The 15,825-nt window shown below is 34.7% G+C and overlaps 1 protein-coding gene across 8 annotated transcripts in view; it reads right to left on the bottom strand.

Moving 5' to 3' along the window:
- The window catches only part of LOC127938965 (adhesion G-protein coupled receptor G6), a 37,922-nt gene extending 24,776 nt beyond the window's left edge, over positions 1 to 13,146 (bottom strand). For 7 of the 8 annotated variants that reach the window (XR_008148857.1, XM_052535904.1, XM_052535906.1 and 4 more), the window contains exons 1-4: positions 12,899 to 13,146; positions 9,310 to 9,398; positions 4,136 to 4,489; positions 1,686 to 2,306 (exon numbers count right to left, since the gene is read on the bottom strand). Coding sequence is in view for 7 of the 8 variants with exons in the window: in XM_052535904.1 (XP_052391864.1) it covers positions 1,686 to 2,306; positions 4,136 to 4,489; positions 9,310 to 9,398; positions 12,899 to 12,900 (1,066 nt within the window). In the remaining variant the exon portion in view is untranslated. The remainder of the gene's footprint in view (positions 1 to 1,685; positions 2,307 to 4,135; positions 4,490 to 9,309; positions 9,399 to 12,898) is intronic. The other variant, XM_052535911.1, reaches the window with a different exon arrangement.
- Positions 13,147 to 15,825: the final 2,679 nt, after the last annotated feature.

Raw genomic sequence — 15,825 nt, 5'->3', positions numbered from 1 at the left:
GGTGCATTTACAGAAATGAACTTGCCATATCTTTGTATTTTCAAATACTTTGTACATCTGATTTTCTCTTTCTTACGCCGGTTCACTTCTCAAATTAAATTTATTATTATATTTTATTTTAGAATTATATTATTAACATATCAATTGTAGGAAGAAATTACTAATCAGAAAAAAAAGTCATCAGACAAACAAAGTGTTCTACTTGTACCAAACAATTTTCGTGAGTGTACGAAATTTGCAATCAAAATCTGAATAATTACTGTATAATACAATAAATAAATGTACTAATTCAATTAATTTATTTATCTCATATATTTATTAGAAAACTGTATTAGTGGGCATAACTAGGCCTATAAGGCATTGAGTTGGTTTCTCCGTTTAATCTCTACTGGTTATGAATCTTAAACCAGTGTTAATTTCGTTGACTAAATATTTTCGTCATTATTTTCGTAACAAATATATTTTTGCGGACGAAAACGAAACGAAAACTAAAAAAGAAGGCAATGATGGAGACTAAAACTATGACTAAATTGATTGACATTATCGTCAACGAATAAAGGACGAGACGAAAATAGACTGTGACGAAAATCAAATCAGCAGACGGGAGAGATGCGAGGAATGAGCAAAAGAACCGGCAAAACGGAACAGGCGAGACTGCATGAGAGAAGAGAACCAATCCGAGCCTGACTTATTGAGACCTGAAGCGAAGGTTTTCAGTTTTTAATTGAGCTCCCGGGAAGACGGCATTCGAAGAGGTGATGTCTAAAAGAGCGACAAAATGTCCACAGCTCACTTCACGTTTGACGACGAACAAAACAAAACAAAGTGTAAAGCACGCGGAGCGCTCATTCGTGCCAAGAACACAACCAATTTGAAAAGACATTTACAGACGAGCCACCTGGACATTTTCTCAAATGTAATTTCACAACGATATTCTTTTGTTAGATGAGAGCACAATACTAATACGTAATATTATGATACATACATTTGATTAATACTAATGTTTAGTATATTTTATAATGTTCTACTTGTTGACAATATCACAAATATTTCTATATTAGTCATGTGAAACGTAAATGTTCACATCCTATCATTATACATACTAATCTAGCAATATTGTAGTATTTAAAACATACAATATTGCTAGACAAATGAATACCTTATAAAATCTTGTTACTTTTTTTATCCACCCAACTTATTAAATATTTACTTTAAATGTATGCACTTATTGTTCAGCTCAGCTGTAAGCTTTAAGGTCCTGGACCTAACGTTATTTTTCGTTTATTGATGGTCAATTGGCAGCTAGTAATTGTTTACATTATCATGACAGTGTTTGTTGCTGCATAAAAGCTTTTGAATCGAAATAAAGACACAGTTGTGTTGAAATAAAGTTGAATTTGTGTTTTATATATTTTGGTTAAGTTTGTTTCCTATACCAGCTGTAAAAAATTGTCTAGTAAATCTGTTATTGATTTTAGTCTTATTTTAGTCGACTAAAATACCAAACAATTTTAGTCGACTAAAATAAGACTAAAATTAAAACAATTCAGATGACTAAAACTTGACTAAAACTAAAAAGAATTATAGTCAAAAGACTAAGACTAAAACTAAATTAAAATTTCGTGTCAAAATTAACACTGTCTTAAACCAGCTTCCACAGAGTATAGCTGAAAACATCTACTCACTGCAGCTGAGTGTGCTGTCGGTCTGTGTGTAACTGCCTGGGATAGTCCAGTAGCGCTGTTCCCAGTCGATGATGTTTCCCACAACATCACACTTGAGGGCCAACAGCTCGGAGTAGGGCATGGCATAATCCCATAATCGGAAATTGTATATGAAGCCATCCAAATTCTGATCGTCCACACTGACCGAGCTTGACCCTTTTCCTGCAAGCTGGAGGACTCCCCCACTCCGCAAGGTGTAAATCTGAGAAGTTGCGCAGGTTTTGGCTCGATATCGGCCTCCAAAGTACACTGCAACAAGGCCAGTAGACTTGGTCCAGGTGAGGCACATGGGTGTCATGCTGGATGTGATGTCTGAGCTGGTGAGCAGGTCATTTACGGAGCAAATGGAACCATCGATGAACAGTTCCATGCCTCTCACGGTCTTCTCAAATGCCAATATGGATGTCACAGAGGCATCAGACAAGGTAAAGATGGTCTCTGTGCTCTTCTGGGCTGTGCGGGCGATCTCAAAGCACACAGTGAATGCAGTGAGAACAGGAATGGAGACTGAATTGGACACTCTCACTACATTCTTGCTGCTTTTTGGTATTGTGACCTTCTGGTTCCTCAGTTGCACTGCCACTGCAAGAGTGAAAAACCATTAGATCTTAAAATATGACACAGATGCACTTACTGTATATAAACCTCTTTATGGTCTCCAAATTGGCTATACAGGACAACAAAGACTCAATTCAAATGTGAATCAGCTAATATAGAGTAACTATTTCATAATACTCTATGTTTCAACACATGAGAAAAGAAGAGAGACATTAATGTCTGAAATCATCCAAGTTTGACAGGAACATTATATTAAGTAATCATTCTAAGACGAGCTTATTAAACTTCTTCCAAAATGCACAGTCATATTAGTTTGCCTATGCTAAAACACCTCTTTTATGTCATATTTGCTGACACATTTCATTTAAATTGGCGGAAGTTTGTTTCTGTTGGCCGTCTCGGAATAAAAACCACAAGCAATTTGGAATGGAAAAATACACCTCCATTTGGACTATTAGATCCCTGCACTCTATATTTGTGATGCTTTTTGACATAACCAGACATCTGACGCTATTGAAGGATCACAGAATGGGTAACGGCTTTGCTGCATGCTAAACACTAATGAACTTGATTTCAAAAAGGTTTCATTTCAAACCCGTTTCACTGGGAGGGTAATAGAAAATACGGTGTCTAAATCTGTCAATTGCTGGGTACTAATGGGTACCTTCACATCTGTCTGACTTCATAAAAAAGGTTATTTTTTGCAGGTTGCTTTGTTTTGCAAGAGTGTGTTCTTTTTCATTGAACATAATTGCATCTGGTAATTTATACAGGTACCCTTGTTGCCTGATAGTGCACCTAGACAAAAGTGAATGTTTTAGTTTTGCTCTCAAAAAGATATATTATTCTAAATAAATACAATGACTTACCAAACTCTTTCCTTGCTGAACAAATTCTACAGAAAATCATTATTTTCTTGTAACTTGTTTCTTGTAATTATTACTCAGCCTATTAGAATAATTTCTGAAGGATCATGTGACACTGAAAATTCAGCTTTCGTGTCACAGGAATAAATTGCATTCTTGGTTTAAACATTTTAAAATATAGAACAGTTACTTGTAAAATTGCACAAAACATTAATATTTCTACTGTATTATAGTCAAATAAATGGAGCCTGGGTGAGCATAAGAGACTTCTTCTTCTTTCAAAAATATTTAAAAACTGAAACCAAAATTTTGAACATGAAGCGTACGTTTTACTTTTGACTCTGTTTTGGAAACAGGGATCTGTATGTTTATGAAGAAGAAATTAAGCCAATAAGCATGAAATAGAAACAATTTAATATTATCTGAAAAAAACCATAATCTTATCAATTAAATTAATAATAAAAAATAAAAAAAGTTGGTAGACTGAAAACTGATTGACAGAATAAGATAAGTGCTTAATAACTCCGTATAGTTAAATGTTTGTGACTGTGGTCATAAGAACACAATGAGATGATATTGATAGCGTGAATGGCAAAGCAACATGATAGCAGCTGTGATATGAAACAGAGCGGCAGAGTTTAGCAATGCAATCTTGATAATACTGCTTTCTATAAGGTCTGATGTTTATTCATTAAATTAAAACGCTGCTTTCACAGTCACGCTGTGAAATTACTTTTTTAAACCACAAAACTACAGCAAAACATAATTACTGGCATCCAGTAAACCCTAACAGGGTTTACTGGATGCCAGTAATTTATAATAAAAATTGGATACAATTTTTATTATAAATTATTAAATAATAATGAATAAAATATTAATACATTAAATTAGGTCTTAAAATTGATTAATTAATTATCAAAAAGTATCAATTAAAACATCTAAGATAAATAAACATGCTGTGAAGAGCTTGTCATTTATTAAACATACCTTGCTTGTAACTGATATTGAAGCCTTTCTTTTGGATACTAAAGTCTGATTTAAAGGAAACCTCCATCACATTGTCACTGGAGTTGAGAGTTAGTCCATTGGGTGTTAAGCCACAAAATTTGGCATCACTCGTGCCAGTGCTGATATTGATGTGGTCATAGATGCAGTCTTGTGCTTCCTCAAGCTCAAAATCTAGGAAGGCGATCTGCACTATAAAGCCTGTTGGGGCCTGTATGGTCCACTTGCAGGCTTGACTGGATGGGTAGTCATTGGGGTAGCAGGGGGAGGTAAAAGACCCCTGGGAGTCGGTGAGCACCACAGTGCAGTTGACGCTACTCTGGCAGCTCTGTGCTACTGCAAGCAAACAGGTCACATGTCACTTTAGCTTGCAAAGGACAGGTATTAGCAGGGGCCAAGGACAGGAGAGGAATCAGGTGACAGGAAGATGCGTTTAGACGGCTGCTGGGTTAGTGCAACGACAAGGACAGAAGGGGAGAGAAACAGATATCAAGTTTGGTCGAGATATGGTAAGTTACTACTAAAGGAATCCCAGAGTCATTTCCTCATAAAGACGACCTAGAATCTTAAGCCATTTGATAGACTTATAATCAACGTCACTGACCATATCCTTTAAGATCCCTTAAGGCTACTCTCGGATATGAAGACTTCAATGAAAAAAAAAAAGTCTTGACTCAGAGACAATGGCCTCTGTTCATGCAATCCCAAAAAGCACATAAGCAAAAACCACAGAACTTTTTGGCAAATTGAGCAGCTCTGGGCAATTCAACTTTCTCAAGATGCAGTGGCTTCATCAGGACAAGTTTGATGCAAGTAAACAAACAGTACTGAAGGTTAAATTTCATAACCCATTCCAACAGTCAAAGGACAAACTAATTTCAGTGATTTATAATGTGCTCTCCAAGTAAATAATATTCCATCAGTTATTTATTTTTTTCCGCAGTAACAATTTTTCCTTTACAGTAATGATACTGTTGAGAACAACAAATTGAATTTTCATGCATGAAATTTTAAAACTCTTTGCATGAAACATCCAAGTTCTTCACTAGTGGCCATAAAAAGGGTTACTGAGTAATAAACCCACAGGTATAGTCATCATACCTCAGCAGAAACAGGAAATATGGGATTTGATGGCTTTTGACAGATTCCATATGAGGAACAATAAAATTGGAGCCATTTAATCCTGAGAATGGCTCACTAATAGAAGGATAAAGAGCATCCATCCTAGAAAGGGAAAATTATCTTCCGTTTAAAGGGACACAAACTACAGCCAAGATTATCATTACGTGCCTTGTGCTCACTAGAGTGGACAGTAGATACAAAGGCTAAATTTCAGACCACTTACATTTCAATCCAAAGAGTCAATAAGCCAATACTACACACTTTTCTCCTTTCTGATTCTGTTTAGAAGTGGTGACATCTAAAAGCTTTTATAGAATCAAAAGAAAACCCACTACTCACCACTAATTTTGCAAATTATGAAATTTGTTCACTCCAACAAATTTGGAAGAAAGTATTTGTATATGTGTCATAGCTTTTCCAGTTGTTCGTGATTTACTGGTTAAGGAATTTTATTTTAAATTTTTTTATTTACTCTTATTATTTCTACATGACAAAACATTTTAGAGCTTGGCATATATATATATATATATATATATATATATATATATATATAATTTATTCATAACAAATAAAAAATAATATTAATATATTAAAATTTTAAACTTACATTTAAACTTAAACTGCAGGTTTTGTCTGAATTTAAATAATTTTAAGCCATCTTAAGTTTTCTTTTATAATTTTAAATCAGGTCCAAACCAAATATAGTACATGGTAAACATGACTGAACATAAAAAAAGGTCATTAGGACACAAATTACTAACTATACTATACATAATTGCTATACACACACACTTTTTCTTGCAAGAGTGATACCGTGTGCCAAAATTAACAGATAATTTCATAATGGAAAAAGATTATAAGAAATTTTCGCTAGTGCTTGTTTCCCATAGCCCTGTGCCAGCATTCAAGCCAAATTTAAATTAAACTTAAATTAAGAAAAGTCAAAATATGTTATAAAAAATTACTTTTGGAGAGTGACTCTGAATTTAATAAAAGTATAGCACATTATTTGTTACGATTCCCAGGCAAAACAATCTTTGGCTGTAGTGCTGCAAGTTGTAAACTATAAAACAGTTAAAGTAAATAGATTTTATACATGTAACTACCTCATTTTTAATTTCATTTCACGATGAAAAGCCAGCAGACATTCTACATGCAAACAACACTTCATAAATGTACAGCAGACCCATTTTATTGGAGCGTAAGCTAAAGTTTCTACACATTTGCATTCTCCTGGTCCCCTCTGAAGGATCGAATACATTGCACAAATCAGAATGTCAGACCAGTCAGAACTGGGTCAATACAAAATTCACCAAACAAGACCCCATCAACACACCTGGGACAGAAAACGCTGGAAAATTCGTAACAGTTGTCCAGCAAAAACAAGGAAGGAGGTGAGGGGGAAAAAAAGATAATTCTTTCCGCCATCATGCCTGGGGTTTAAACAAGCAAGGAATGGGATCAGCTTTTGACAAGTGGCCTGTAAGTGTTTTGCAGAAAGAGGCTGAAATCACTATTGGACGGAATCACGCTACTGGAATATCCTGCTGTTTCATAGCTGTCGGAATGGGCCACAGTAAAAAGAAGCACAACCAACTGTGCTACAAAAGCCACAGCTCTAACCCAGCACAATATTACGGTGCTGCTCAGATCCTGGTCCTCCAAAAAAATAAAAATGTAATACTGGTGATATGATAGGATTTGCGCAGTGTTGTGAAGTGAATGTTGAGGAAGTGAAGGTCAATCTGTTCAGTGATTTCACAGGAGAAATGGAGAGCTTTGATCTCAAAGTGTCCTTTTAGAAGAAGGCCAGAAGATGGAATGCCAGATACAGGGATCTCAGGCTAAAAGTCCAGGGAGAATAAAAATAGCCTTTTCAACAGCGTCACATTTTGTGAAAGCTTTAATCCTGAAGTGTCTCATTTCGCTCATTCTCTTGGCAGTCTTGTACCTTAAGGTGTGCTGCATTCATCTGCCAAACGGCAATTAACAATTCACCCAAAAATGCTAATCATTTAGTAAGCTCTCTGTCATTACGGATGCCTGTATAATTCTCTTTCTTTCATGAAAAACAAAAGGAGATCCAAGGCACAGTGTCCAGTGTTCATATGAACAACAACAACAAAAAAACACAAAATACCATAAAAGTCATCCTCAGAGATGTATATGCACCAGTTGTATTCTTACTATGCCAGGGCAAAAAAATAAAAGAAATAAAATTTAAAAAGCTTGCTATATGGGTTGTGAGCACTGTTGTGAAATGCCTGCTGATGAAGTGAAGGTCAATAAAGTAGTCCATGAGATAAGCCTTATAATAATTCTCACACTAAAATATAAATGTGACTACCTTTGTGACAGTTTTATGAGACTTTTTATTATTCAGAATCACAGAATTATAAGCTTAAATAAGCTTTAAAGATAAGCTTTCAAATCTGTTTTTTTCACTGTATGGGGAATAAAGAGCTTAGTTCATTTTGCCCAAAATTTAATTTCGTTTTTTATGGAATCAAGAAAAAATAATATGGGCTTGGAATGACATGAGGGTGAAAATTTTCATTTTGGGGGCAACTATTCCATAATTAAGTCCATCACAAGAACACTTTTTTTTTGCGTTGCTTTTGATCAGCATGGAGCAGCTATTATAAGGATCCAGTGAGATTTAACTCTATAAACACACCCATGACTCCTTAGCTTATAGAGCATGGCAGAAAAACAAGGGCATCCAAGAACAAACATGTGACATGTTGTGTGTACATTTGTGGTTTCAGTATAAAAACAAGAAACAAAAGCATATTGTGAACTTTATGCACACAGGGGTTGGTCTCTCTATGGGCAATAATCACATCTGGTTTTAATGACAAGCTCTTGCACGGGGATAGTAAAGATTCCATGTCTGGAAACGAGAGTCTGTGCACGCCGTTTACTGAACGTGACAAATCGGACCTAATCAACAAGTTATTTCACCAAGAATTTTCCAAGTTTGAGCAATATTTGATTTGGGCGTGATTTAAATGAGGGCTGAAATGCCTAAGAGAGGCGTGCATCCTAAAATGATGTTCAAAATTGCCCTTGGCCTTCTCCGCACAACATTATTCCATTATTAGTTTTTTCTGTGGCTTACATTAATTGAATTTCATTGTTTTGAACGTGTTTTAGCACTCCGATGTCCGTTGTTTAAACTATTAAAGCGCTTTAGAAATTTCCCTGATGCTGATTCCCAGCATTGCGCTAAACCATTTCTGACAGGCATCCAAAGACCATAAATGTTCCTACTTGGACCAATATAACAGTACGAACAAATCAGGCGAGCCATGGTATGTGACTTATATTAAAAAGACACGTGCTTTTCATATGCAGTGCACAGGGAACTTAAATTCAGCAACAAGAGACCGATTAAGGATTCAAGCTGCCAGTTAAAGGCATTTTTTAAAGTATTGAAATCCTTAATAACACGTCTGAATAATAACTCAGCCTTGGGAGAAGCAAAGATTATCTCAGCTTCACAAAAACAGCAAATGTTGTGCGCAATGACTGGCCTACAAACAGAAGCAGTCACCGTAAATATTTGAGCCCACCAATGCATGCTGTGAGACCACTGACAAAGCCAGATCTCACCCTTGGATCCAGTTTTTTTAATATATGGAGGACACGTTGAGATATTTTTCATGTATGACTGGTTGTGACTTTCTTGGCAAACAGAATGCAAGGACAAGGACAACAAAAGCAAGTTAAAGGTGATAAAAAAAAGAGCAAGAAATGCAAAAAAAAGTAATTTAAACATGCAAGGAAGCTGAGAAAACTTGTACATATATAAAATTAATACAGAAACAGTGAAATACGTAAATTGAAAATATGAAAAAAGACATTAAAAAAAGGAAAAGATGAATTAATGAAATGGAAGCAATGTTGATTAGCATGATGAGCAATCAATATACATAGAAACTCAGATCTGAACTTAACTATGGATTACATTTCCAGATAACACACTATTTGCATTAGAACATTTTTAATTTATAACTCTAGAGCTCCTTTACCTGGGACCAAAAAGCAGATCAGCAGCAGGAAAACTGCGAGAGTATTCTGGAACTTCCATCTCCACCACCTAGCACTGATGAACGAAATCCTGCCAATCAGATTTAGAAAATTTCAGTTCAAAACAAAACCACAATTCAATTTATTACTTACACGTAATTTTAGTACAGTGTAATGAAAACCACAACTGCATTAGAGGTTTCATTAAATGGATTGCAGTTAAGGCCAGGAACATCATTTGACGCAACGGATGTTTGGAAATACATTTGATTTTATTTGCACCAAAAATGCAAATAGCACCACGAATTGTTGTTTCTGGTTTTCTTAGCCATTGCTTTAAAACACTTCATACATAGAAACTGGCATAAAACTTCACGCATTAGCTTTTCTCACTCACTCACACACAGAGGAGTACAATATCTTTATTCATGCGTCTATAATTTGGGAGAACTTTGAAAGTTTAAATGATGTATTTGTGGCATGGAAACCATTTTTTCCTTGTCAGAACAGTGACCGCAGCCATGCAAAAACTGCCCCGTTACATAATGAGTAATCACTCTCCCATGTCAGCCATAATAAGTTTGCTGAAAAAGATCACGGTTGGTGAGGTTTACAGAAGAGTTCACCACGATTTACAAAGCAGAACTTGAAATGACAGGAAACCAGAGGCTAAAAAAACATAAGAGAACCATTTATATATAGTGTGTTATCTATTAAAGAAGTTCATGCATGTAAAAAATATCATAGCTGCGAAAATAAACAGAAGCATACCTAGAAACAGCATTTTAGCTATATAGAAAAGCAGTGTCTAAAAAAAAGAGAATCACAATTTTTAAAACTACTCTCATTTCATATGCCGTTTAAAGGGATAGTTCATCCAAAAAAAATTAATTCTGATATCATTAAAACTTCTCAACTTCACGTCTTATGACTGTATAAAACACACACAAAATAAGTTATTTTGAAAGTCACTGGACTCCACTGACTTCCGTGTATGGCAAAAAAAAAAAAAAAAAATGCATATTTTCCAAAAGATTTTATTCTTTTCTTACAAAAAGATATAAAGTCACAGGTTTGGAACAACATTAGCCTGAAATTTTACTTTTGGGTGAACTATCCCTTTAAACTATTGTTAACATTACAATACATACACTTTCCAATGTCCATCCCTGTTCAAAAAGAGGTCAGGATACTGAGATATACAGTACAAAAAACCTTCTCAACATCCCTTTAAAATCAATGATTGTAGTCTAAAACCTGATCAGATTGGATCACTATTTTGGTTCTTCAGATCTACAATAAATAATGGACTGTATGGAGCATTGCCCAGGTGTCCCTGCTCTCATTCCTTCAAAAAAAAAAAAAAAAACTACTAATGAAACAACCAGCATCAGTTTTCAACTTTTAAATGGCAATTCTGAGAACTTTTTATCAAAGATTGTTGGCTAGCTGCAAGCACACCAACCAAAGTTTAAGAGCTTTCCGTAAAAGGGAAGTTGACAAACAATGCACTTAAAAATAACAGATCTTTTGTAATACCTTTCTGAGTTCTTTGAAACATCCCAACATACATGGGTTTTCTAACGAACTAGAGAAAAAAAAAAAGTTCTGTATAAATCTTTCCTGGTTCTAACTGGAGACTTTTGATTTAAGAGAAAAGTTCCAAAGCTTGTAGCACCAATCCACAAATCCATCTCATTAACCAACTGCACATTTCTGCGACTATTCACTACAAACCACATAAAGATGCTAAATTTGAAATTGGATATTAACAAACAATCCCTGGTCTGAAATTTTGTTTCCAAGAAGGAGAGTTGTGGGGAGTCATTATCTGAGGTCCATGGAAAACGAAGACTTCAGCAGGAGATGTCCACCACTAGAGACCTCTTAAATTATTCTGATGAAGACGGTTTTTTGGCAGTAATTGGGCATTGTTCATCTGTATTAGGATTATAAATGTCTTCCTTATTATAAATGAATGGAAAATTCCCTCCATCTGAGACCGAGTATGTTTTAATGAGATTATCGCAATGCTTCATTTGATACTATGGTTAATAACACCTAATCTGTAAGCTTTTGTTGCCAAAACTTGAAGTGTGTGATGTTACAAGATCCCGTGTGAGGTCCTCAGATCTTGTTTCATTTTAACAACCACTGTCAAAAGATAATAGAGAGCTCTATTTTCGGCACGCAGAATCGGGCAGAATCAGCCAGCAGGACAATAGACAGGGCACTAACTTCATATTTTATTAAACAACCACAACATGCCATCAGTGGCATTCATTTGTAGGCAACAATGATGGAACAAAATAATTAAATAGGACATGAAACCAGAAGGGAATCTTATCTAAGAGGTAAGTCAACTCAACACCCTCAAATAAATCATTGTTAGAAATCATGATTACTACATAATTTCCAGCCTTAAATAAACAGCCTCATATCATCTCTGTAAGTTGGTGCATTTGTTGTGAGTGAGAATGAGGCCATTTAGACCACCATATAAAATTAATGGAATACATGACATAAGAGAACATAGGAATATTGTTCAGAACGCCCCCCTAAGCATATGTAAATACACATGAAGGGGGTCAGCGACTCAAGGACCGTACAAGCAGAATAAAGAACTTAATACATCATGGCAAAAATGTGTTGGAAAACCAGAAACAGAGGCTTCTGGTATTCAAAACGCTAAAACTCCAGAAAATCATAATGCTCAATAAAATAATAAAAACATTTTGCATTATTGTCAGCCACTAATGATTTACAAATGTTAAACCTTTAGAAGTAACTGAACAGTACATCAACAGCTGTTAATTGCTTCACTAACTTCGGAAACACTACAGCTGTCAGCACTACAGGTAGGCTAAATGGGATATTCATTATCCTCTTGTTTTTCTATGATACAAGCTCATTTCATCTAATGACCTAAGAAATTCCACATTAACCTACTTCATGGTTGTGGCTTGAAATCAAGCAGCCAGTCTCGGGCAACAAATGTCTGATGCCCAAAACGCTGTGTAGGCAGGCAGCTTACTATAGTGAGAGAGACAGACTATGAGTGGAAGCTATAATTTAGACATTTTAAATACTATTTAGTTGTTTACAGTTTTATTTGCGTGATCCAAAAGTCCAATTAGGATTTCTTCTGCCCACCGCCATTGTAATGTGACACCCACTCTTTAAGCCATGGATATTTCTCTATTCTAAGTCATCCAAATACAACAAAATGCGCACAATAGCCAACACGAATTATATATAAAACAGAACCATTAACTTTCCATTTTTATAAACGTAACAGCTACAATATCAACGTTGTCTAAAATAGATAAATAAATAAATATAAAACACGTAGCTGTCTCACGGCTCAGTCTCTAATAGTAGGAATTATTATTTATTGTTATATTGAACATTGGTATTCTGAACATTTATTAAACGTAGTAACACATTGTGGCACATTCGGTTTCCCCTAATCAGAGCCCTTTATTGTTCGCGCAGTTAAACCGGGAAAACCTGAAGATTTGTTTACTTGAGTTTTAGTCCGAGTATGTAATTTCACAAAGAAACGTACAAGAACCTCGAAAAGTCACTTACATTGTTTCATTGAAGCTCGTCTCGTTGAAGAAGCATTATATCTCTTACTTTTTTGAAGAACTTCAGATAATTCTGAGAGGCAGCTCACCATCCACGCTCACGCGCCACGCAGATGCTCAGTAAACACACATCATCATCGGGGATATTCTTAAATTAACTGAACTAGTTATTTTTGGTAGATGAAGCTGTTTTCCGAGCAGACAGATGCGGGGTAAAGCGTTAGCTAGAGTTTACTAGACAAAAATGTGCTTGTCCCACGGCTGGAGGCAGTTCTCAATAGAGCCCAACCCATAAGAGGGAGAATTCCCGGGGAGACCCCAAAAATGAACTTCATAGGCTACATGAATACTTCGCATTAGTGTTTGCTAGGATTCAATAGGATAATAAGAGAAACAGTGTAGAACCATATATAATTAAGCAAATGATTACGTTATATAGAACACAATAAACATATATGCAAACACGTTTCTAAGAAAAAAAAAACGAATGAGAGATGAATATTGTTTTGTGTACTTTTAAATGACCTAAATATATTGTATATATAACACACACAATTTCTATATATATATATATATATATATATATATATATATATATATTTACTATTTAAATTAGCTGTACTATATTAAGTAATAAACACACACACACACACACACACAAACATAAAATAAATCAGAAATTTAGACTACATTAGGCTATATACAATTGCATCAGTATATTCAACATGTAAAATATATGTATATATAATTTAAGTTTGCAAATACATACACGCAAAGCCAAACACTGAATGAAAAGAAAAGAAAAAAACATTTGTTTTGTTAGCGGTTTCTTTTCTTTTTAATGAGTGTGCTTAAGACATACAAGAACAAAAAAATATATAAATTCAGGCATTTCCCGAATTAGATTTTCACGAATAACTTATTAATTCTTACTAATTTGTTACAGACCTTATAAACATACTGTAAAGAAGATACTCTGTTTTCAACATCAGAGAAGATCTCCCAGTTAGCTCCTACAAGTCGGAAAACTGTATTGTATGTAGATTTCAACATTCAGGTTAAATAGTAGGCTCTAAAGAAATTTCAGGTCATGTAGTTGTAATCAATTCCTGTTTACTTACTACAGGCTTATGAAATGATTTATGAATGAGAATACTAAACATTTTGTCATCCTTTATGTGGATGTTGAGGCTGCTTCTTTCTTTGAATCTGATAAGAGAGTCCCTGTAGGGGACTGTTAGGTTTTGATCTATTGTGGGTGTGATAACCCATACACAATAACACAGACATATATTATAGGCTAGCTACAGTTATATGTTTGGTTTAGTGCTGAGATTTACAGCCACAATGACGTTTTATCATCATAACACAGAAACTTGGCTGTAGATTTTGAATGTAAAACAACTACAGAGCCAGAAATTAGGATTTGCACGATCCTTACAGATTCTTTGAGGTTCACAAATTACTCATTTATTCTGCTCAATAGCCATTGCAAAACATGGTCAATTTTAATGACAATGCAGCATACATGGTGGTTTAAAAAAATAAAATAAAAAAAGATTTAACCGCTTTCTCCATTCCCACAGCACTGATAGCAATCAAGTCATAAACTTATCTGTGCACGTCAATGTCAATACCCTTAAACACTCAAAAAGGATTACAATGTCATGAAATCTGATGAATGTGGTCACTCAGATTTTAAGATTAATTTTTAAAGGTTAAAAGACAACACTGTAAAACATTATTGTGGTTTTAACAGTAAAAGACTGTAAAAATGCTACAGTAAAAACCTGTTAATTGGTTATCAGTAAGTTTCCATTTTATATATGGTGAATAACTGTGATTACATTTAATGTAAGTTTACAATAAAACACTTAAAATTATGGTTTTTGGAAGTGAAAAAGAAAAAAGTCATTGCATAATTTAAAGTGAATATGACACTTCATATTTTATGTTTTTTCATTGAAATAACTGTCAGTTGTGTACATTAGGGTTTTATCATACATCTAATGTTGTTAAATTAATGTTTATCATGATACTGCATTATTGCAGTTTTATGTGTGTCACCATGATGGTGTTTAGTGTTTGTGTGAATGACACTGTGCACCTTCTATTTATATATATATATATATATATATATATATATATATATATATATATATATATATATATATTGTAGTATTTCCTTTCTCAGCTTGAGCAAGAACTGTTTGTGATGATCTCTGATTCATCATGTGACTTTCTCATCACTACCTGTTTATAGTGGACATCACAGGTGATGTTCATCATTTGCATCTACAGTGAGGCAGGAAAGGATTCGGGCAGATGCAGATGCATGCAATGATAGCTCAGTCTACTTTCAGATAAGTGCAATGCCCTTTCTATTACACTTCAGGTAAAACTGTGGAAAGACAGGAAACAGTGACACTGGTAATGCAACCTCAAGAAATACAAGTAGAACAGAAAACAACAGGAACTGTCTATTGTAATTATAAGTTTCCTGAATGTGCACAAACTGAATTGACCAAGTTCAGTCATGCATAGGGCTAAATGGGTTATGACTAGTATAACATAACTACACTCATTGTGCATCACCTTTAGTGCCTTTGAAATACAATATCAGCCTCATCTTTTAATCTGCAGGAATACTTATTGCAACACATTTTGCTGCCACCTGGAATTATTTAAAAATTATGAATGAAAAAAAACAAACATTTAAGACAGTGAAGGAGAAAATATGGAAGCCTGTTTTGACCACGGAATAAAAAAATTAAAAGATGATTGCGACTTAACTTGCAACTCTGACTTTTTTCCCCCTCACAATCCTGAGTTTATATCTCATGGTGAGCTGTTAACTCATACATGTGAGAAATTGGCTAAAAAACAAAATGGTATTATTTTTGATAAAACTATTAATCCCGAATAATC

This window comes from Carassius gibelio, chromosome A20, assembly GCF_023724105.1.
Source record: "Carassius gibelio isolate Cgi1373 ecotype wild population from Czech Republic chromosome A20, carGib1.2-hapl.c, whole genome shotgun sequence".
Taxonomy (NCBI): Eukaryota; Metazoa; Chordata; class Actinopteri; order Cypriniformes; family Cyprinidae; genus Carassius; species Carassius gibelio.
The sequence above is the reverse complement of the archived record's forward strand: the minus strand, read 5'-3'. Positions and strand labels throughout refer to the sequence as shown.